Below are 23,109 nucleotides of genomic sequence, written 5' to 3'. Positions count from 1 at the left end.
ACCCCAACAATATAGAGATTATTGGATAATTGGTCTTGGATAAGTATAGACAATTTCACTTAAAAAAATAATTATATCTCATCAAAGAGGAAAAAAAAACTTAAAACAGCAAAATAAATAACTGTACGTACATATGAATCAGTTTAGTGGTTTGCAATATAATAAGTTTAATAACGTACCCAAAAATGATATGATAAGTTTTTTTTTTCCTTTTTAGAATTTGATTTCAGCCAAATAGTAGTATTGTTTATGGTGGAGTCTAATCTCTTGATTAAGCCAAGTGAAGCAATTGCCGACAAAAATAAAAGAGGCAAAAGACTCACAGATATTGTTAAAATATTACCGCACGAGGCACCGTCACCGTTTGATCAAAAGAATAAACATTTCAAATCACGTCCGGTAAAAAATTATGTCAAATGACCGTCTAATCACACCATCTGATTAAGCGGCAACGTTTTTAGCTGGTTTCAAATCCAACCAGTGTTTTGAATTCGAAGTGATCCGGCCTGTCGGACCTAGCTTTAAACATGCGACTTGAACACTAGCTCGCTTTGGTGATTGATTTATTTAACTGATGTATATATATATACATATGTACATGTATATAGTTTTTTTTTGGATTAATTAAATTTCTGTAAGATATTCAATAACTATAAAAATCGCCATCTCGAATTATTTAGTTTATAAAAGTTCCAGCCAGGAAAAAAAAATACTATGGCATAACAAATTTAGTTGTATAAAGATATATATATATATATGTAGTACGAATTTATTAATATATGCATATGGATATTAAAATTATGTGACATTTATTGTGATGGGGATTCATTGAAACTGGAAGACGACTGTAGAGAAAGTGCCCCATAGAAGAAGATCTTCATAGTACTCTCTATCTCTTAACTCTCCTTCTCTCTCTTCTCTCTCTTTCTACCCACAGAGAAAGCCAGCAGTAGCAGTAAATTGTTTGAGTTCTTGATGACAGAGACAATGTCTTAAATGATGAAGAGAAGAGAAGAGAAGCAATAAAACCTTGGCGGCGTTTGCAGCTGTTTCTTAAGTTTCCTCACCATTTATCATCATTACTCTCTCATCTGCTCCCAAATCTGCTCCTTTTAAAATACGACCAAACATATATCTCTCCAAGTCTAGCTAGAATTTAATGAGCTAGATAGCAAAAGAGAAGGTAAAAACTCAAATCCCCAAAAAATAATTTTTTTCACAAACCCCAAAAGAGTCTCATAAGTTCTCTCTCTATCTATCTCTCTCTCTCTCTTAAATTTCTTTTGGTTTGTATTAAGTGGAAGCAGAAGAAATGGCTGGATTGTTCTATCTAGGAGGGAGAGATCACAACAAACAAGATCATCAACATCAAGACAAGGATCATAATGAAGACAAGAGCAACAATTATCTCTATCTATACAAAGACGAGATCTACAACAACAACAAGGGTTTTGAGATTTGGCCACCTCAATATTTTCAGCAACAACAAAACCACGTGGCTGCTCCAACAAATCTCTACTCTTTTGGTATGGTCCCAAGTGGTGGTGGTAGCAATAACAATAGCCGGAGTACTAATCGGAGTTTGTACTTTAACGTTGTCTCCGATCATGAGGCGCCGGTGAGATCCTCTACGGGAGGGTTTACGGTAACGAGGCAAGGAAACATGAATTGCCAAGACTGTGGGAATCAAGCCAAGAAAGATTGTCCTCATATGAGATGTCGTACTTGTTGTAAGAGCCGAGGGTTTGATTGCCAAACACACGTGAAGAGCACGTGGGTCCCGGCTGCTAAACGCCGTGAGAGACTGGCTCAGTTAGCTGCTTTTCCAGCTAAGCGGATAAGAGACGCTACTAGCTCAGGTGGTGGGGATGATGATGGTGATGATGACCGAGAGAACGAGAAAAATGGCGGTGGAGACGACAGTTGTGGTGGTGGCTCGGCTCTTGCTTGCACCCGTGTGGTTAATGCTAATTCTTCAGGTATGACGATGAGGTTTTGATTATTTGACATCGAATAAATCTTTTTATAAATTTAGAAAAGATTTAAAAAAACAATTTTTATGAGAAGATCTGATTATGAAATGGTTTGACAAGAAAGCTACAATGTTATTTGATTGTGAATAGATGTCCACCGGATTTTGCTGCTTTATTTTTTGCTGTTTGATTTTGATTAATACTTTTTTTAGTCACTATTCTTCGGTAAACGGTTTTCATGAGCCTACTATGCTTAACCCACTCTCCAAGATTTGTTTGACTTTAATACTCTTGGGTAGAAATATACCAAGCTTGGGTTTTGTTTACAAGGATTTGGTTCTTAATCCATATATTATTCAAATCGAGACTTTGATGTAATATATAATAGTCATATGTTAATTATTTGTTGTCTACATATATAGAAGCATAGATTTTGTTTTAGATTTTGAAGTAATTCTTTATTTTAACTTTAATGAAACTAGGGTTTGAGACTAGTCACATGCCACCGGAGATAAGTTCACCGGCGGTTTTCCGGTGTATGAGAGTCAGCTCAATCGACGATGAAGACGAAGAGTATGCTTATCAAACTGCTGTGAGCATCGGAGGACACGTGTTCAAAGGCATACTCTACGACCAAGGTCCATCGGATCACCACCGCTACAGTTCAAACCTCACCGCCGATACCTCTCAACACCATCTTAACCTCTTGGACTCAACAGCTTCAGCCGCTACTACAACCGCCGTGACAGTCGTTAACAGTAACAACGGATCGATTGACCCTTCATCGCTTTACACTGCGGCGACTGCGGCTCCGTTCAACGCATTTGTCGCCGCCGGTACGCCTTTCTTTGCACCTCCTAGATCTTGAGATCTCAACATATGAATATGTTAAAAATCTTTAAAACGTTTATGGTTAATTTTTAATACTCTTATAATAATCAGTGATCTACAAGTACGAGAGATGATTTATTTGAGTATTTTTGTTGTTGTCGGACAATATGGTGACTTGTCGTGTACCTACCTAGGGTTTGTGAGTACTGATTAACATGCACACCGTACGTTTTCTTGAGATAAATGAGAGATTATTGGTAGTATTATTTAAAAAATAAGTTTGGGGAGAAACGAGCTAAGATGATTACTCCACTGTTGAATTAGTGTCAGAGTTTCAAGTTGATCTTCTGGTTGTTCTTTTTAATGTTTGATCTTCCCAATGCGATCAACATAACTTCTTTGTCTTTCTAAAAAAGAATATGTTAAAAAAGAATTTAAAAATGTTTGATCTTCTGTACAAGATAGGGTTTTCAAAAGTATTTCTCTTCTGTAGTAGTATAAAACAGGGTTGGGGTTTGATAGTGAATTACCTTTCTGGCTGGTGTTGAGCTCAAAGCTGCTTTTCCCCAGTTTATCCGTTTGCTTGCCGGATCTAAACAGGAACTTAACCAGGTTTCGTGTTCCACTGAGCAAACAATTTCAATTCTATTTTTATAAAAGAAAAAAAAAGTTTGTTACCCAATGCATTTTGTGCAGTAGAACAGTAGAAAAGCATCGTTTAGTTCGCAAACCATTTGATATATACAGTTCAATATTTCCACATAATGCATTAAAATGAGAATATATAGGAAAATTCATCATGAAAATATAACCGCGGGTTCAATCAATTTATAATGTAACTCCACTCTAATATATTGTTCTGTTATTTCAATATTAAAAATATCAAACTAAATATTTTATTTTCTGCATATATAATATCCTAACATACACTTAATTTCATTAGTTTGTGTTTCTGTACGTATATTATGCATTGAAACTCAAGTTCCTTCCGGTAATATAATCGGACTTGATATATACTAATAGAAGAAGTTTTAATCGACAATCATACACAAGTTGTCGTTCTCACATGGAGATGACGACTTATTGTGGGAGATCGGACGTTAGGTTTAATAATTATTGTCAAGAAAAAACATCAGGACAATGCATTACATGTGAGTATTGATTGGTGTGGATGAATGTAAATGAAGGGTATTTACCAACTACTCCTCTATAAAAATTTATCATTTACATATACTAGGCTATATAACTTGCATTTGGTGCCTATTTGTATTATTGAGTTTTTCTGATGAAACTGTCAATAATGATCGTTATCATAAATTACCGTTTTTTTTTCTTTCTTTTAAATTATTTGAAGCTTTAATCATCCACTTTCCCAAATTCTGTAGCGAGTCTGCATTAGTTAACAAGAGCTGCATTATTATTGTTTTAGATTGCTTGATTTAGCACATATGTAAAAATGAAAATCAGAAAAGATGGAAGTTTCCCAAATTTGTTGCGAGTCTGACTCGCGCCATGTGTTCTCTCTTCTTGCGATCTCTATCTCTATTTGTTCAGCTATAACGTTCATTTATATTAAAGTGGCATGCAAATCTTAAACATCCTCTGTTATTTTTGCTTAATCTACCTCAGGTCTTGTTTCACTAATGCAGCCTTACTGGATTGGTTAGCCATTTTTTTTTTTTTTTTTTACGCAAATGACAAATTTTTTTCAAGAAACCTCAGTCAATCAACTTCCTTGGTTATTAATTTTTTTCTTTTCTTTTCCAACTTAACACCAGAGCTCACCAAGTACTGTACTATTTCGTTTACTGATTTTAAAATTTATGAATATTGTATAATTCCGACAAATCTACCATTAAAATTGCATCCATAAAGTCATCAGTTTTTTTTTTTCTTTCATTCAACCATTTTTTATAAGTCAACTGAAAAGTGAAAACTAGCTAGTAGTACAAAGTTTATAAGATTTTTGTTTGACTTTTTATTAAAAAAAATGTCAAATTCATGGATCATACACACACTAACACTATTATAACACACAAACAAATGACAGTTATGCTACATGATCGTACATAGTATAATTAAAAGGATGGGGATAAAGGAAATGACATCACATGACTCTCAACAAGAAGCATACTAAAAGTCAATATGGTCAATGAAAAAAAGAACCAGTATGACACCTTTGTTGCCCTAAAAAAAGCATGCAATTTGATGGGCCAGACCCAGTATGCATCATAGTCGAAACTTTAATGGGCCTCAGCTTAATTGGTGAGCTAGTCTACTTCTCCATCGTGAATCTTGATGTTCTTTTATATTCTGTTCTTGAATCTTCATGTTTAAGCTTAGCTTATGCACAAATCTTGTTCTGTTTCGTTGTTTTTGGTTGTTTGTCTCAGTCGTCTAGGGAGATGGTTGGTTCTGAGTTATGGAACATTTCGAAGCTTTATTCTCTAAGCATATCCAAATACATTGATCCGATGTATATCTTCTCTGAAGCAAATCAAGGTTTGGTCATTGCTTTGGTGTATGTATTCATATACCTTAATTTTCATCACTGTGATGCTCTACTACTAAACATAATGGTATTAGGTCAAGTGGCTGTGGAAGGAGTACTGGTAATGCATAAAGTTGATATGAGACCACGTTGTGGCTTTGAATAGAATTAATACTCAAAGATTTGTTGTGAGAGGAACAGAAACAGAGTCAGGTCTTTTGGTTTAGAAAACAGAGGAGTAAAGATAAAGTACTTTTAGTATGTTCTCTTATACCCTACAACTTCAGAACATATATAGTCTTAACTGTACAGAGTCACATAAGGTTGTTTTTTGGTTTAATCATCTTTACGTACAATATAGCTGAATCATTTACCAAACTTCAAACAAGAGAGGCAGAGAGAAACAAATCTCCATGTGAAGCGTGAAAAGGCTTAAAGGCTACACGAAGGCTTGTCCTCATCACGGGTCCTCTCATGAAGCTAAAGACTTACAATTCACGAATAAAATATACATTTAGAGGTAACACATTACACACACACACACACAAATAATAGTATAATACCATGAAATCTTTGCTTCCACGTCATTAGTTACGATTCTCTTTGTGAAACCTATATAAGTAAGCTGCGGCGCTCAAAGCAGCCGTGATCAAGGCGACACCTTTGAAGACATCAAACTCATCGTTCATGAAATTGAAGAAGATGACCACCAGAACCGACACGATCGGCGACGTAATAACGCTGATCACATTTGATAAAACGCTCGAGACGGAGAAAACGAGTCCCACGATCCCGACCCAGTAGATCTGCCACGAAACAGCTTGAACCACCATAGTCATCACGTACGCACCTTTCCCCTTCAAGAATTCGTTCATTTCCCTCTTCAAATCGTGTTTCTCTCCGTAGATCAGTAAACCGACGACGGAGATGACTGTAGCGACGAAGGAGGAGGAGATTACGACTAGAAAAACAGAGGAGAAGCTCTGTTTTCTAGTGGTTGATTCGGTACGTCTGAAGACGTTTTCTATAGTACAGAGGACGAGTGAGAAGTAAACGCCGGATAAAAGAGCTGGCCATGAGCCTTTTGCGTAACTCTCCTCTGTTTTATCTGGCTTGCCGCCGAATGAGGAGGAGAAGGAAGTGAGAGTTCCGGTGGCGATTGCCAAGATCAAGGAGATGATGATCCATCGATTGAATTTGGTTTTGTTGATGAAGGCGGCGAAAACAGGTGTGAAGAAGAGCTGTGTTGTGTAGATAAGAGTGAATACCCTAAAGGGGATATCGAGCTTTCCCTTACCGGAGAGACTCCCATGACCCGCCAAGAGCATTCCAATGCAACCGGAGAAAGAAAGTACTAATCTTGTTGTGGATGGATCGGAGGAGGTGATCGGAGGTTGTTGTTGGTTGTGTTTCTTGGTGGTGAAGATATATAAAGGGACGAGGAGGAGAGGGAATCCAACGGTTTGGAGGAGAGATTGAGTCCATACGCCGTCGTTTTGGCGGTTTGAGTTGTAGTCCATTCGTTGGAGCTGGTCATAGTAGAAGTTTTCGAGGATTTTGTCTATGGATTGACCAGTGATAACGAAGACGATGCAGAGGATAATTGTTGGCCAATGGTTGGATTTCTGGTTTGAGTTTCCTGTTTGGTTTATGAGTGTTGTTGAATCGTGCTCCATATTGATTGGTATATGCACAATTTTTTCTGCAAGAATTGAGAACAAGATCCTGAGAATCTAATAGATCCGAGAGTTTTAGACAATACACAGTGAGTAGTTGATACTTGATTATAAGAAGAGATTTGTGTACATCACCTTGTGCTTTGGTTTGAACTAGCTGATGATTTTTGGCCATGGTTTTTGCTTGGAACTAATGTCGGAGATTGTAAATAATTTGACTTCGATATATTCAGAGATATGATTGATATTTTTTTGGGAAAATCTGATGTGTGGTGTTTATTCAAACACAAAGTGAGGCATGTCTACATCTATGCGACTATGCGTTAATGTTTCCATGTGGGTTCATTCATGATAAAGAAAATGTGATTTTTGGAACTAAAGAAGAAAAAAAATAACTAAAAATGTTATTCACCATAGGTTTTCTTCATACTGTAACTGAACATGATACAACTTTATACTATCCTTTATCTCCATTTTTACTCTATTGATTTTGTACACCCATCAAGTGATAAATGACGTGAGAAGCCGGAAAGGAAGGTCGACGCACTGCTTGCTGGTGCCTCACTTCACTTCTTGCAGTTGAGTCCCTAGTTTGGGCATAATGCATGTTAGACTCGCTTGTCACTAGTGAGAATTATGATAATTCGTTCAGCAACATTGAGTTTATCGTTTATTAAAAAACTTCTTGATTGATCACATAAGATATGTTTTAGGACTCCAATGAACTCAACAATGCATCTAATCATGGTTCCTTTCAAGATTTTGGCGTTGTCTCACGGTGTGGTTTGATGATTTCGACAAAGTGCTTTACTGAAAGTGGTTAACTCATGGTATATGATTTGTTAACTGTTGCATTACAAACATAGATATGGATGTGCACTTAAAACACATATATGAACAAAAACCTTATACATAAACTGTTCATTTCATTGTAAAACATACAGAATCAAAAGTAACATAAATTTACATCTAAAAGGAATGCTGTTACACACTTACACTTACTTTACACAAATAAACAAATTATATGAATTAATACTCACTGGAAAGAAAAAGAAAAAACTTAATTTGCCATACGATTCTCTTTGTGAAGCCTAATGAAATAAGCGACGGCGCTCAAGACGGCAGTAACCAAGGCAACACCTTTGAAGGCATCGAACTCATCATCCATGAAGTTGAAGAAGATCACCACAAGAACCGACACGATCGGCCACGTAATGACACTGATCACATTCGACAACACGCTCGAGACAGAGTAGACAAGTCCCACGATCCCAACCCAATAGATCTGCCACGAAACAGCCTGACCAACCATAGCCATCACGTACGAGCCTTTTCCTTTCGAGAACCCATTCATCTCCCTCTTCAAATCGTGTTGCTCGCCAGCGATAAGCAGACCCACGACGGAGATGATCGTAGCGACGAGGGAAGAGAAGATGATGACTTCGAAAACAGAGGCAAAGCTCGGTTTTTTATTGGTCGACTCGGTTCGTTTGAAGATGTAATTATCGAAGACGTTTTGGATGTTACAGAGAAGGAGAGAGAAGCAGATTCCGGCGAACAGAGCAGCCCATGAGCCTTTAGCGTAATTCTCCTCTGCTTCATCTGGCTCGCCGCCGAATGAAGCGGACAGAGTAAGTGCTCCGGTGACGATAGCTAAGATCACAGAGATAACAACCCATCGGTTGAATTTGATCTTGTTGATAAAAGCTGCGAAGATGGGAGTGAAGAAGAGCTGTGTTGTGTAGATCAGAGTGAAAACACCAAATGGGATCTCGAGCTTTCCCATGGCTGAGAGTCTTCCTTGAACCGACATGACGATCCCGATGCAAATGTAGATCACGGCTAAGGATTTTAAGTGGATTGAATCGGAAGTGATCGGAGGTTGTTGGTGATGGTTGCGTTTGTTCTTGGTGATGAAGATGAAGAAAGGGATGAGAAGCAGAGGGAAACCAACAGTTTGGAGAAGTGACTGAGTCCAAACGCCGTCGCTTTGACGGTTCTCGTCGTATTCGCTTCGGTTGATTTTGTCGTAGTAAAAGTTCTCGAGGAGTTTTGCTATGGATTGACCGATTATGACGAAGATGATCGAGATGGTGATCGTTGGCCAGTGGTTTGGTTTCTGGTTCGAGTTTCCGGTGTGGTTCATGCGTGCGGTTGAAGAATCACGCTCGATGTTGATTGGTATCTGCACGAATTGTTCTGCGAAAAAGAGACCAAGAGGAAATTAAAATCATATTGTTTTGTAAAGAAGAAGAGATCAAGAAACGAAAGATCTGGATGGTTAATATTATTACCTGGTGGCTTGGTCTGAAAAATTGGTTGTTGATTCTGAGCCATGATTGGAACTGAACTAACTGATTGTCGGAGATTTTCAAGTGATTTGAGTCTCAATGTATGTCGGCGACTCAGTTTGGTTGGGATATTTTATTGAGTTGTGATATAAGGGAAAGAGAAAGGGTTTATTTATATATATGGGAAAGAAAAGTCTACCTTGGCGGCGTAATGGTCAATCAAGTGAACTAATGTCTACGCGTCGTTGTTTCAACTTGTTCCGCGTTGTTTCAACTTGTTCCGCGTTGTTTCATCATCCAAAAAGAGTGTAATTTACACTTACAAGTAAATTATTCTCGTCTTAACAAAGACAAAATTGATTGGAATATTCAGGATTTTATTTTGTTTTCTGTCAACGAATATTCCGGTTTGGATTTTATGATTTTGTAAGGTTATTTAGAAAATGGTATAGTTAATTTTTTTTTTGACTTGTTTGTTAACAAGATGACTGGATTATCCAACATCTTACGTTTAGGAAATTTTGAACAGACACGCTGCCCAATTTGGCAGCTCACTACTTGCAATATGAATAATCTTAATGCGTGTCTCCTTATGACTTGATCTTTTACAATATTATACTTGATGTAAGGATTTCAATATATGATTATGATATGATCAATTCGAAAGGTGCGTGCTAGAATGAATTTAGAATCAAACTGTTTGCTGGAACTAATCACATTTTGAACTCAGATTCAATCTTGTTCAATGCAAACATTGATCATTGTTCAACCAAATGAACTCTAAAAATTTGGATTTAACAAAATAAGAGGCTAAAGAGAGGTTAGTTAACAAAGAAAGGCAATTCCCTTGGTGTTTCTAATTTGAACAAACCGCCTAGTTTGAATATAAAAACGTCGTCCCCACACTGTTTCCACGAAGCTATACCCACTAGAAATCTTTTAAATATCGATGATCAGAAACTATATATCACCCATAGGCATAAGTGCTAACATATTTTAATACTAAACAAGTAAGCATGTCTTGACCAAAATAACTTAAGCAGCCAAAGTTTGTCCAGAGGCCTGCTTAAGTAGGCATAATTTATTATGTGTAAATAAATTAACAGAGGCAAAGCAACAACTACTAACCTTCATGGTTTACACATCTATATCAGTTCTAGATATGTGTTTCGAATTTCCCAGTTCATCATCGGCATAACAGTTTCAGTACTAAAACACTATGGAAGATTGAATTGAAACTGTAATCAAGCAAACATCTTAGATAGCATTTTACAGGCTTTTCAATGAACATACCAACTCAAGAAGCAATTATTTGGTATCAAGAACCTTACTTGCATCAGTAGACTGTGCTTTGATCATAGAGAAAAACCCTATTCTAAATCAATCCAACTACATGATTCCTATGATCATAGAGGCAATTGAAGAATTGGCATTGAAACTCTGATTAAGCAAACTTCGGATTAATATATGATTCAATGAAAGCACCAACTCAAGAAGCAAGGATTTGATATTAAGAACCATACTTACTTGCATCACTAGAACTATTCTTTTATAACAGAGCAAATAAAGTAAAACCCTTTTCATGACCAATCCAACTATAACAATCCTATGAAAACAACTCCACCATATCTAGTACCTAAGTTTCTGAAACTTTACACATTGATCAAATATAATGTAATCCAATAACTGAAAACACATTAAAGAGAGACCAGAAATTTTCTAGGTACCAGTACCACCAATATAGAACTATGGCTGCGATGGGAAGACATCTTTCACAGCAGAAGCTGCGGTCAAGTAATTGAGCGTATTCCTAAGCGTCTCCCTCTCTCTCTTCAACCTAGCCGCCGTATCCTCAAGCTCAAGCAACGCTTGCTGCTCCATCGGAGCACCTTCAAACGTGCTTCCGACGAAGAACGAGAACGGAGTCGGAAACTGATTCTTCCTCAGATCCTGCGATTCCTTATCTGGTTTCCCATTCAATCTATTCGACAACCGAATCACTTCTTTCATCAGAACCTCAACCTCGTTCGCCAACTCGTCAAGGTTCTCTTCACCGGACGGTCGATCTTCGAGCCACGTCACCTTCGCGACGAGGTATGGTTTCGTACGGACGAGATCCGTGACGCGGAACCGCTCCTGGCCTTTGCAGATTAGGAAGAATCGATCGTCGACGAGACGCTCGTGTTTCACGATCTCTCCGACGCATCCGATTCCGGCTGCGGAGCCTGATACGGCGTCGGAGTAAACGACGCCGAATCTGAGATCGGATTGGAGGAGAGTTTGCATCATGACTCGGTAACGGAACTCGAAGATCTGGAGAGGGATTGTCGCGCCGGGGAAGAGAACGAGAGGTAGTGGGAAGAGAGGGAGCTCGACGAGGTCATCTGATTTGGGTGGGTTAGCGTTGTGGTGCTTCTCGGAGAAGGAGGAGGATGAGCATCTGAAGGAGCTGCTGAGTTTACAGCTTCGACTGTTTATGCTCCGGTAAGTAGCTGGGAGACGTAGAGGTTTATGAGTGAAGGAGGAGAGATACGGTGGTGTTGATTTGAAGGAAGGAGATGAGACTGTGCTTGGAAGCGCCATTGGATAGAGTGAAGGAGGAGGCGAGGAAGAGAGCTTTACAAGTGAACGGCGAAATTGATTAAGGTTTTAGTGATTGATAATATTTCTTCTTTAAATTAAAATCTTATCTGTTAGAGAAAATAAAATTTTCATCAGATATTTTATTGTCATTCGTGTGGCTATGGATTTGTTTTGGGAATTTTTTTTTTTTTTTTTAATTATTTCGAAGCAATATAAATAGGAGTTTAGGAGCGATTTCGATCTTGAGACACCGGGGACCAATCAGATGGAGCCTTTTGTTTGTTTTGCGGGGCACTTTGGTTAGTAGTACATGCATGAGCCGTAAGCGAGCCACCGGTCCGGTCCAGCTGGATGCCATTTGGTATGCAGGGGTAATACTGTGAATATCTCTTGCTCATTAACATATATGTACCGTACCAACTTCACAAAAGAGGAACGGAACGGAAGGAAGAAAAAAAAAAGGAAAAAAAGGTGTCATCGGTGATTTTGGTATTTCCCTAATTCTCAGATTTAGAAGAAATGACGGCAGAAGAGGGACAAGTGATCGGTTGCCACGCGAACGATGTATGGACAGTGCAGCTCGACAAAGCCAAAGAATCCAACAAGCTGGTTACGAGATTCTCTCCCCCCCCCCCCCCCCCCCCCCCCCACTTTTTTTTTCCTTTCTATTTTTTGATTTGGGAATTAGGGTTTTCGTTTCCCATGCGTGCGATTGGTTTTTTGGGGTCCAGAGAAAACATTAGAGGTTTTTTTATTTGCTTAACGTGATTGTTTGAAGGATATCGCAACACAGATCTGTAATGTTGTGGTGGAACTGGAACCAAAACGTTAGTGAAAAATTCATCGTTTTAATGGGTGAAGTATCTTTCTCTGTTTGGAGTGTCTTCCTTCTTCAGTGACTTGTATGTGTTACTATTTTGATTGCTTTCTTTGATTCATCTATATGATGTCTCTTTTGTTGTCTTCTTTGTGTCGTTATCGCAGATCAGTGTCATCCTTATGTTGAAACTTAACTGTGGATTGCTTTAGGTTATTTAGTCCTCTGATGGTATTATAATTGTCAATTGTTTTTCAGATTGTGATAGATTTTACTGCTTCATGGTGTCCACCATGCCGTATGATTGCTCCAATTTTCACCGATTTGGCTAAGAAGTTCATGTCAAGTGCAATCTTCTTCAAGGTGGATGTTGATGAACTTCAGGTGAACAACTCAAACAAAAACACTTTTGCAAATTTCCTCATTCTTAGGCTCTAAAATTATGCTTCACTTTGTACATACACATATACTCATATATTCTTATATATACTTGTGCTTTGTTAATAGAGTGTTGCTCAAGAGTTTGGTGTGGAGGCAATGCCAACCTTTGTGTTCATGAAAGCCGGCGAGGTTGTGGATAAGATCGTTGGTGCCAGGAAGGAAGAACTTCTCGCGACTATTGTGAAGCATACTGGTGTTGCCACTGCTTAAATCAATTTGTGGCTCATTAATTATAACATAAAGGTCCAACTTGTTATCTTAAGTTTAGCTAAATCGCACTGGGGATATTGTAGATGGAGATATGAATGAAGTTAGTTGATCTCTGACTGTTTAAGTCTGCACCATGTTTTATTTATTTGGTCTTTGGCTTTTGCTTTTCGCTTTTGCTTATCAGTTGATTATGTTCTAACGCCACAGACCACAACTTCTGTCAAATTTCCAAAAACTACATAAGTTTTTCTTTTGTGAATTCTCTAATCATCTGATCTGTGAGATGAAAATTTGTTGAACTTTTTTTTTTGGTGTGAGAACAGTAATGTGACACGTGTCATATTTTGATTGGTAGTTGAGATCCTTATCTCTTAACGTTTCATATTTTTTTGCCAAAGGGAACACCATTTACCGAGGTTCTTCTTCGTGCTTCCTTATCTTCTTCGCTGAGCTTTTTATACTCTTATTACTCTGTAATCTGTTTGATTCTCGTTGGAGATTCAAAGAAGAAGATAAAGGAGAAGACTTTAGAGCTATTCAAGTTAATAACAGTCAGCATTTGTTGAAAATGGAGAAGCTCTTCGTACCATCATCATTTCCCAAAACTTGTTTGAATTATCAGATTCCACCAAAAGTTGAGAATTCGCCAGACGTTCATCCAAAATCCCGAAAGAAAAATCTATCTTTCATCAAGAAGAAAGAACCCAATATCATCCCCGACGAGCAATTGGATTACCTCTGTAGAAACGGAAGCCTGCTCGAAGCTGAGAAAGCTCTCGACTCGTTGTTTCAGCAAGGGTCCAAGGTAAAGCGAAGCACTTACCTCAACTTGTTGGAATCGTGCATTGATTCTGGTTCTATCCATTTGGGTCGTATACTTCATGCTCGTTTCGGTTTGTTTCCTGAACCTGACGTCTTTGTGGAGACGAAGCTGTTGAGCATGTATGCTAAATGCGGGTGCCTTGTTGATGCCCGTAAGGTTTTTGATTCAATGCGTGAGAGAAACCTTTACACATGGTCTGCCATGATTGGTGCTTACTCGAGGGAGAATCGTTGGAGAGAGGTCTCTAAGCTCTTTCGTTTGATGATGGAAGATGGAGTTTTGCCTGATGATTTCTTGTTCCCCAAGATATTACAGGGATGTGCGAATTGTGGAGATGTTGAGACTGGGAAGTTGATTCATTCGGTGGTTATAAAACTCGGGATGAGTTCGTGTCTTCGTGTTAGCAACTCGATTTTAGCTGTGTATGCGAAATGTGGTGACTTGGATTCCGCTGCAAAGTTTTTTAGACGCATGAAGCAGAGAGATGTGGTCGCTTGGAACACAGTACTGTTAGCTTACTGCCAAAACGGTAAACATGAAGAAGCTGTAGGATTAGTTGAAGAGATGGAAAAAGAAGGAATTGCGCCAGGGTTAGTTACTTGGAACATATTGATTGGGGGTTATAACCAGCTAGGGAAATGTGATACTGCAATGGATTTGATGCAGAAGATGGAGAGGTTTGGTTTAACCGCTGACGTGTTCACTTGGACAGCTATGATTTCGGGATTGATTCATAATGGGATGAGGTTTCAGGCACTAGATATGTTTAGGAAGATGTTTTTAGCAGGTGTAGTACCTAATGGAGTCACTATTATGAGTGCTGTGTCTGCTTGTTCATGTTTAAAAGTTCTAAACCTGGGCTCAGAAGTTCACTCTGTTGCTGTGAAGATGGGTTTTATCGATGATGTGCTTGTGGGAAATTCTCTGGTTGATATGTATTCGAAGTGTGGAGAACTGGAAGATGCAAGAAAAGTTTTTGATTCGGTAAAGAATAAGGATGTATATACTTGGAACTCGATGATAACGGGGTATTGCCAAGCAGGCTATTGTGGCAAGGCTTATGAATTGTTTATAAGGATGCAAGATGCAAATGTAAGACCAAATATTATCACATGGAACACTATGATCTCAGGATATATTAAGAATGGAGACGAGGGTGAGGCTATGGACCTATTTCAGAGGATGGAAAAAGATGGAAAAGTTCAGCGGAATACTGCATCATGGAATCTAATTATTGCGGGTTACATACAAAACGGAAAAAAGGAGGAGGCCTTGGAACTTTTTCGGAAAATGCAGTTTTCTCGCTTCATGCCAAATTCAGTTACAATTCTAAGCCTCTTACCTGCTTGTGCTAATCTTCTTGGGACCAAAATGGTAAGAGAGATACATGGTTGTGTATTGCGGAGAAATCTAGATGCTATTCATGCTGTTAAAAACGCTTTAACAGACACTTATGCTAAGTCAGGGGATATAGGATACTCAAGAACCATCTTCAACGGTATGGAAACGAAAGACATCATAACTTGGAACTCGCTGATTGGAGGTTATGTTTTACATGGTAGCTATGGTCCAGCTCTTGATCTTTTCAATCAAATGAAGACACTTGGGATCAAGCCAAATAGGGGAACTCTTGCAAGTATTATCCTTGCACACGGTTTAATGGGAAATATAGATGAAGGGAAGAAAGTCTTCTACAGTATTGCGAATGATTACCATATTATTCCTGCTCTGGAACATTGTTCTGCTATGGTATCTTTGTACGGTCGATCCAACAGACTTGAAGAAGCTCTGCAGTTTATTAAGGAGATGAATATTCAATCAGAGACACCCATCTGGGAAAGTTTCTTAACTGGCTGCAGGATTCATGGTGATATCGACATGGCAATCCATGCAGCAGAGAACTTATTCTCCTTGGAACCTGAAAACCCGGTCACTGAAAATGTGGTTTCGCAGATTTATGCATTAGGTGCAAAACTTGGGAGATCACTAGAAGGAAAGAAGCCGAGGAGAGAGAATTTGCTGAAGAAGCCTCTTGGGCGGAGCTGGATTGAAGTCAGAAATTTAATTCACACATTCACGACAGGTGATCAGTCGGAATTATGTACTGATGTGCTGTATCCCTCGGTGGAAAAAATGTGTAGGCTGGATAATAGGAGTGACCAATATAATGGAGAACTTTTGATTGAGGAAGAAGGAAGGGAAGCAAGTAGTGGAATCCACAGCGAAAAAATTGCCATGGCGTTTGGTCTCATTTCCTCATCGCGTGCACCTGAGACGACGATAAGGATCGTGAAAAATCTTAGGATGTGCCGAGATTGCCATAATACTGCAAAGTACGTCTCTAAGAGATATGGCTGTGACATATTGTTGGACGACACAAAGTGCTTACACCACTTTAAGAATGGAGATTGTTCCTGTAAAGATTATTGGTAGAGTGATTAACCAACCACTAAGGTACGACTTCACTTAATTTGAGCAGTCATTTTAACCACATAATCACGTACTATATCATTCTTATATTTTCTGCTGTTAGTAAGAGATTAATTTGTTAGCGAGGTGAGTAAAATTAGTTAAAGTTTGAAAGCTCCTAGACTCCAATAGTACCTTGAAATCATTTCGTTTTTTTGAATAATATGTGCACCTGCTTGGGAACTTGAATGATTTCAGAATATGATTTCAGTAGTGGGTATTTTGTTATCTTGGGAAATATGATTCTTTGAAGAACATGATTCTTTGAAGAATGTGATTCTTTGAAGAATATGATTCGTTTTTCCTTCCTTGACTTCTCTTGATAGTGGAAATCAGAATGAACTGACTGTCTGTATTCTGCAACGTCATCTGATATCTTCCAAAAAATCCCCAACCACTAACGTAACCTTTTCATCCAGATATAAATTCCCACCAAATGTCTAAGCTATGTGTTGCAGTAGTCAGCTATCTTTTCACTCGAACTTCTTACTCTTGCTTCTAGTCTTTAGCGATCATCTTAATCTGAGGATGGTATTTGGCATCATCTTTTGTTTATCCTAATTCTTTAGCATCTCTATATAATCTGAGGATGAAATTCCTTTACATATAATAAGCTGATATTGCAGTTATGATTATATGAGATTAACTTGAACTTGTTTCTGCAGAGTGTTGAATGCAAGCCTGCATCAGTTGGCCCATGGGGAGGCCAAAGTGGTCATGCCTGGGATGATGGAATGTACACCACTGTAAGGCAAATAATTATATGCCATGGTTCTAGGTTAGACTCTATACAAGTTGAGTATGAAAAAAATGGTAGCTCGGTTTGGTCCGAAAGACGTGGAGGAAAGGGAGGCAAGAAGATTGATAAGGTATGGTTAAGACTCTTGATGATATAAATATTTTCTTAGCTTTTCAGAAATTAATGACCCTTCTCTTGATGTGTAGGTCAAACTGGATTACCCACATGAGTATCTGATTTCAGTTAATGGAACCTACGGTAGCTTTGATGCCTGGGGAAATACATGTGTCCGATCGCTTACTCTTGAGAGTAACTACAGAAAATATGGGCCGTTTGGTTGTGAGTCAGGTACATTCTTTGCATTGCCAAAGTCAGGGTCGAAGATTATTGGGTTCCATGGGAAGGCTGGTTTGTATATGGATGCTATTGGTGTTCACATTCAACCAATTCCTAAAGAGAATCATCCTCCGTCGAAAATTGTTTTGCACTCGCATCAAAATTTTCCTCATGGCGATAAGGAACATGAGTACTCAGTGATACAAGGAAGTGTAGGGCAAAACTTCGATATAGTTGTTGCCCTCAGACAGAAAAATCCAAATTTGCCTTCTAATGAATCCCGAGATCATGCAGGTGCTGAGATCCCCAAACAAAAGGTGATTTCAAGATTTTTATGTTATACATTGATAAAGCATCCAGGTTTTATCCGATTGTTTTTACTGGTTTCTTAACAGAATAAATAAATCGAATATGGTTTTATCAGTTGGTGACAGATACTGAGAAGCCGCAGTCAAAAGTAGTAGGTGGTGCGAAAACATATGGACCATGGGGTGGAACCGGTGGTATCATGTTTGACGATGGGATTTATACCGGTATTAGACAAATCAATTTGTCACGCAGTGTAGGGGTTGTCTCGATAAAGGTCTGTTATGATTTTAAAGGACAGGCTGTGTGGGGAAGCAAGCATGGTGGCACGGGAGGATTCAGACATGATAAGGTGTGTAAATTTTTTCTAGGCTTTAAGCTAATTGACATTTCATACGTACTATCTTAGTCTCTTTTAACTTTTTTTGGACCGAATGTATAATTTGCAGATTGTATTTGATTACCCATCAGAGGTTTTAACACATGTAACGGGAACATATGGACCGTTGGTATATCTGGGACCTAATGTGATAAAGTCACTGACCTTCCGCACTAACAAAGGAAAGCATGGACCTTTTGGAGAAGAACATGGACCTACTTTTACACATAAAATCGATGAGGGTAAAGTTGTTGGATTCCTTGGGAGAGAGGGTTTGTTTCTTGATGCCATTGGTGTTCATGTTATGGAATGCAAAATAAGTTCCCTTAAGCCATCATCTCCTCAGCATGCAATTGTTCCTTATAAAAACTCTGGCACTGCGGAAATCGAAAATTCCCCATGGGCTAATAAGCTTGTCCTTGCAGCAAACGGCCATGGCGAAGAGGTAACTTGTAGATTCCATCGCCATTGTATTTCTGGTTTTTCAAGTTTTCGGTTTCTAGGATAGCAGCCAGTAAAACAAATTCTATTATGGGTCAGCTTACACGATTTCGGGTTTTAGTAGGGTATATCTTTTATATTGAAGCCTTTAGCCAAATTAAGACCTGTTTGGTTCTGTTTATCCGGATTGAAGACCGTAATAGCAGGCTACTTGTTGGTTTTCACAGGTTGAGCATGGAGTCGTCAAAGAACCAACACCGAGCGGGCCTGGACCATGGGGAGGCGACGGAGGTCAATCGTGGGACGATGGAGTATATTCAGGGATCAAGCAGATATTTGTGACGAGAGGAAACGATGCTATCTCTTCAATACAAGTCGAGTACGATAGAAATGGACAATCTGTTTGGTCCACTAAACATGGTGGTAACAATGGAGTCGCCACACACAGGGTAAACAGCAATTCATTCTTCTCTCATAATAAAAAGCCATTTTTGTATTTGATGCATCACAAACCATTTCTAATGCTCTCAAATCTGTGTTGCAGATTAAACTTGAGTATCCAAATGAAACGCTCACCTGCATTTCAGGGTTTTACGGACCACTGAACAATTCAGACAGATCAAATGTTGTCAAGTCACTGAGTTTCTTCACAAGCCGTGGGAAGTATGGTCCATACGGTGAAGAAAGCGGGACGTTTTTCACTTCGACTACAACACACGGAAAAGTTTTGGGGTTCCATGGAAGGTGTAGCTCTAACTTGGACGCCATCGGAGTTCATATGCAGCATTGGCTTGGCAATAAGTCGTCGTACGTTAGCAGGGCTAGCTGTTTCAAGCTCTTCTGATAATCATCTCTGCGCAGAACAAGAACTCATCTAGCGTCTTCGACCAGCGCTTCCAGTTTATCCATCAAGAGTTATAAAATCATAAACATGCTTCTTTTGACGCTTTGAATTTCCTTTCCAGTTAATAATACTTGTTTCTATTAACAGAATAACTACGAAAAATGTATGGAAACAAGAAGAGAGTGTACTGTAAAATGAACTTGCTAAATAATGTTTAATGATCTGAATTTGTTGTTCGTGAGTGAATTTTCGCATGTTGCAACACTTCTCTGAGAACAGAAGCTATTCGATGAGACATATGATGTTCCAAGAACATCTCTTTTACCCTCTCATACCCTTTCTTACCCATTGTCCTCCTCATCTCCATGTTTGTCGCCAGCTTCACAATGTTTGTGGCAAGAGGTAAAACGCCATCTTTACCAGCGTGGTGTAATAGACCGGTTGTTCTGTTCACTACAATCTCCATTGTCCCTCCTGCTGCAGTACCGAGTACAGGAAGCTTAAAAGCCATGGCTTCGATTGTTATTCTCCCGAAGCATTCTCCTCTGGCTTGGGAGTTTTGGACAAGAACATCAATGGCTGCTAAATATGGTGCTACTTTCATTGTTTTGTTGACAAAATGGACAACCTTCTGAAGTTTCTTCTCTTGGACAAAGTTGCGTAGCTCTGTCTCGAATTTAGTCTGTGCGCTCATGTCGCTTCCTACAACCACTGCATGCATTGTTGGTACCTGAAGTTTCTTATTCTCTTTGATTAATTTAAGACTTTCATGGAAGGCTCGGAGGAATAGATCTTGGCCCTTTCCTCGAGATACACCTGCGAAGCAACAGTCAAAAGGAAATTTTGAGTTTATGAGTCTTGAACTAAGGAAGAGAACAAATGTAAGAGATGACTTACTATTAATGATGCCAAATAGTATGCCTTCATTCCGCAGTCCAAGAGATTCTCGAACTTGTTCACGGAGAACTTTCTTGGCGAAACTATCTTCAGCTACTTCCATCAATTCCTTGCTATTTCCTAGGTGCACCACATAAGTTTTAGGCATTTTAATCCTGTGTTACAACAGTTAAAAGAATACACAATGTTAAGCTTCTTTCTATAATTGCAAAACCGACATGTGCCAAGACTCTACAAAAGAGAAGAAAAACATACCCTAAGCGATCATGAGTTCTGTTTTTCCAGTACTCAGCAGTCGCATGCGAATCAATCATAGCGCCTGCAACGAAAGGGAGGTGCTTGACTAAATCTGGTTTGAAATAGTGACCTCTCATCTCATGAATCCACCAGAGGATTTTAGGAAGAACTTTAGGAACATTGTCCTTGAGAACAGCATCAAGCCATTTCCCAGCAACAGCAGTATTCAAAACAACCAAATGAGACTTAAGTGCTATATCTATGGCTTTCTGACTCTTTGCTGATATGACCTGAATACAAAGATTGGATCAGTAACAACAATTAGGATAAGAATCAAACGAAAAAAAAACTATGGAGTTTAGCTAAAAAATATGAACCTGGACTCCTCGATCCAACATCTTGTGTTCTAAAACCTTGATCACTTCATCAGCTTCAACTGGTTTCTGATTAGTGATCCAAACAACTTCACAATCAACTCCTCTCAACAAAAACGCCAGTTCCATTAATAGTAAAGGTCCACCTAAAAAATCATCACTTCAAGTTTAGCTAAGATAGAACTATAACTCACTGGAGAATCCAAGAGAGAAAGAAAAAAAAACATCACCTGAGAGCGAGAGTTCGTGAGAAACAAGCAAAACAAGCTTCGATTTCATGAAACCGAGAGGATTCAGCGATCGGATCTTAACGTCATCGCTCTGATCCTTCTCCACAACTACTCCGCCGCATCTCTTTCCACTAACAGTGCAGGAATCAAAGGTAGATCTCACGAGAATCATTCCTACGGTTGATACAGATAAAACCAACAGAATCATCAGTGGCCATCTCTTCTTTTGCAATGCCGCCCACACACTCGTCGATGGCTTTCCCATTGTGCTCTCTCTTCTCCACAGAGAGAATCACATCATAGGGTTTCCACGGTCACAATCGATCTCCGAAATTTCAAGGATCAGTCCTCCCTCAGTTAAGTAGAAAGCTAAAGAAATCGAGACTCGAGAGGAAGAAGATGGATCACTGTCTCAGAGGAGAGAGCTTTGATTGAAAAAATAATCACAATTCACGTCGTTTTTAGTATTCAGAAGGAAAGTGCTTGCCGTTTTCTTTACTGGACACCTCTTCGGACTTCGGCTAATAAACGGCGGATTATAATGGGCCTAAGAGGCCTTTTCTTTTTAGTCATCATCCTTAAGAGGCCCTATTAGGTAAAAACTAAACTCATCGATCAAAAAATCCTAATTGAAACTAATCACTTCGGTCTAATGCATATTTCAAAAATCCTAAGCAAACTAAAATTAGTTTAACAGAGAAAAAAAATACTAGCAGTTTAAGTTAAGCTATTTTATTTAAGCTCTGCTTCGGATATGAGTTTGGTATGGGTTTAGGTTTGGTTTTTAATAATGGAGAGCATAATAGTACTTATATGATTAAATGAAAGTGATGACTGTTTCCAACAATTTGGATCCATGGGAATATATAAATGTTACAAACATGAATTTTAGTGGTGATGATCCGTCGTCATATAATGGTCCAACAATATCTGTGGCAATAAATACATTTACTTTTTTTGTTACACGGCCATGGCTATTGGCTTGTGGCTATTTATTATAAAGTTTTTTTTGGATATCTATGTGTAATGAACATATTTGACAATTGGCATGAATTATACTAAAAACTTTTTTTTCCCCAAACCAAATGTCTTCACATTTTCTTACTCACACACCTTTTCCTCGTTTACCATTATGGATTCGATTTCATCTTCATCATAATTATAATCATAGTAACATTTTTAAAACACACAATTACATATTTAACCATCCCAAATATTTTTAATACACTAATACATCCATCATCTCTCACCAGCTAACTACTGCATAACATTATTTTTAATCATCATTATAAATCAACATCCACGTGGAAACAAAGTCAATATAATCATCTCTTGCAAAGACTCTCTCATATATGTTACCATATCATAAATCATTATTTTCCAACACAATGGCACTTCCCAAATGAATTTCTGTCGGCTGCTCCAAATCCAATCTCCAACAAACCAAAACGAAAATTAATTGTTTTATTTCGTTTCTTTTTATTTACTATAATAGTTACTTATTTTTTTAAAATGGATTTAGTCAGAGGAAAATAAAATATGTAGGTATAGATATACTAATATTTTACGTATTATGCATTGCGTTATATGAAAGTACAAACATGTATGTATGTTGTATAACTAAGAGGTTTATAAAGTATAACAAAAGGAATAAAAAAGACAAGAACTTAGGAAAAAATCGGGTATAACAGAAGAGTAAGGAAGGGACTCACCAACTGGTT

General features: G+C 38.4%; 8 protein-coding genes across 10 annotated transcripts; 4 read left to right on the top strand and 4 right to left on the bottom strand.

Moving 5' to 3' along the window:
* Positions 1 to 652: 652 nt before the first annotated feature.
* On the top strand, positions 653 to 2,970 carry LOC104776095 (protein SHI RELATED SEQUENCE 7-like). 2 transcript variants are annotated; one of them, XM_010500099.2, is made up of 3 exons: positions 653 to 1,183; positions 1,299 to 1,979; positions 2,456 to 2,970. In XM_010500099.2, the coding sequence occupies exons 2-3, from the start codon at positions 1,313 to 1,315 to the stop codon at positions 2,839 to 2,841; spliced, it is 1,053 nt and encodes a 350-aa protein (XP_010498401.1). In that variant the 5' UTR covers positions 653 to 1,183; positions 1,299 to 1,312; the 3' UTR covers positions 2,842 to 2,970. The 2 variants fall into 2 exon arrangements, with proteins under 2 accessions (XP_010498401.1, XP_010498402.1); XM_010500100.2 differs by having other exon boundaries at positions 828 to 1,183; positions 1,308 to 1,979.
* A 2,720-nt stretch (positions 2,971 to 5,690) lies between these two features.
* Positions 5,691 to 7,296, bottom strand: LOC104776094 (purine permease 14-like). The gene is made up of 2 exons (XM_010500098.2): positions 7,107 to 7,296; positions 5,691 to 6,997 (listed from the first exon to the last, which is right to left on the bottom strand). The coding sequence occupies exons 1-2, from the start codon at positions 7,144 to 7,146 to the stop codon at positions 5,883 to 5,885; spliced, it is 1,155 nt and encodes a 384-aa protein (XP_010498400.1). The 5' UTR covers positions 7,147 to 7,296; the 3' UTR covers positions 5,691 to 5,882.
* Positions 7,297 to 7,865: 569 nt separating this feature from the next.
* On the bottom strand, positions 7,866 to 10,411 carry LOC104776093 (purine permease 14). Its single transcript, XM_010500097.2, has 2 exons — positions 9,266 to 10,411; positions 7,866 to 9,170 (listed from the first exon to the last, which is right to left on the bottom strand). The coding sequence occupies exons 1-2, from the start codon at positions 9,306 to 9,308 to the stop codon at positions 8,032 to 8,034; spliced, it is 1,182 nt and encodes a 393-aa protein (XP_010498399.1). The 5' UTR covers positions 9,309 to 10,411; the 3' UTR covers positions 7,866 to 8,031.
* A 340-nt stretch (positions 10,412 to 10,751) lies between these two features.
* On the bottom strand, positions 10,752 to 11,845 carry LOC104776092 (uncharacterized). The gene has a single exon (XM_010500095.3). The coding sequence runs from the start codon at positions 11,843 to 11,845 to the stop codon at positions 11,009 to 11,011; it is 837 nt and encodes a 278-aa protein (XP_010498397.1). The 3' UTR covers positions 10,752 to 11,008.
* A 220-nt stretch (positions 11,846 to 12,065) lies between these two features.
* Positions 12,066 to 13,437, top strand: LOC104776090 (thioredoxin H4). The gene is made up of 4 exons (XM_087508678.1): positions 12,066 to 12,216; positions 12,354 to 12,454; positions 12,921 to 13,046; positions 13,170 to 13,437. Exons 2-4 carry the CDS (start codon positions 12,365 to 12,367, stop codon positions 13,311 to 13,313), a joined length of 360 nt encoding a protein of 119 aa, XP_087364804.1. The 5' UTR covers positions 12,066 to 12,216; positions 12,354 to 12,364; the 3' UTR covers positions 13,314 to 13,437.
* A 444-nt stretch (positions 13,438 to 13,881) lies between these two features.
* LOC104776091 (pentatricopeptide repeat-containing protein At1g19720) lies at positions 13,882 to 17,447 on the top strand. The gene is made up of 2 exons (XM_019243541.2): positions 13,882 to 16,590; positions 17,271 to 17,447. Exon 1 carries the CDS (start codon positions 13,882 to 13,884, stop codon positions 16,567 to 16,569), a length of 2,688 nt encoding a protein of 895 aa, XP_019099086.1. The 3' UTR covers positions 16,570 to 16,590; positions 17,271 to 17,447.
* On the top strand, positions 15,361 to 19,896 carry LOC147946690 (jacalin-related lectin 3). Of its 2 annotated transcripts, none has more exons than XM_087508677.1 (7): positions 15,361 to 16,590; positions 17,271 to 17,474; positions 17,551 to 17,997; positions 18,105 to 18,338; positions 18,436 to 18,810; positions 19,034 to 19,255; positions 19,351 to 19,896. In XM_087508677.1, the coding sequence occupies exons 2-7, from the start codon at positions 17,340 to 17,342 to the stop codon at positions 19,648 to 19,650; spliced, it is 1,713 nt and encodes a 570-aa protein (XP_087364803.1). In that variant the 5' UTR covers positions 15,361 to 16,590; positions 17,271 to 17,339; the 3' UTR covers positions 19,651 to 19,896. The 2 variants fall into 2 exon arrangements, with proteins under 2 accessions (XP_087364803.1, XP_087364802.1); XM_087508676.1 differs by lacking the exon at positions 15,361 to 16,590 and adding an exon at positions 16,947 to 17,136.
* LOC104776088 (uncharacterized) lies at positions 19,745 to 21,871 on the bottom strand. Its single transcript, XM_010500092.3, has 5 exons — positions 21,389 to 21,871; positions 21,162 to 21,304; positions 20,803 to 21,074; positions 20,548 to 20,702; positions 19,745 to 20,466 (listed from the first exon to the last, which is right to left on the bottom strand). The coding sequence occupies exons 1-5, from the start codon at positions 21,651 to 21,653 to the stop codon at positions 19,865 to 19,867; spliced, it is 1,437 nt and encodes a 478-aa protein (XP_010498394.1). The 5' UTR covers positions 21,654 to 21,871; the 3' UTR covers positions 19,745 to 19,864.
* Between the last annotated feature and the right edge of the window lie 1,238 nt (positions 21,872 to 23,109).

Source organism: Camelina sativa, chromosome 3 (assembly GCF_030686135.1).
Source record: "Camelina sativa cultivar CO46 ecotype springtype chromosome 3, ASM3068613v1".
NCBI lineage: Eukaryota > Viridiplantae > Streptophyta > Magnoliopsida > Brassicales > Brassicaceae > Camelina > Camelina sativa.
This window is presented reverse-complemented; position numbering and strand designations above follow the sequence as displayed.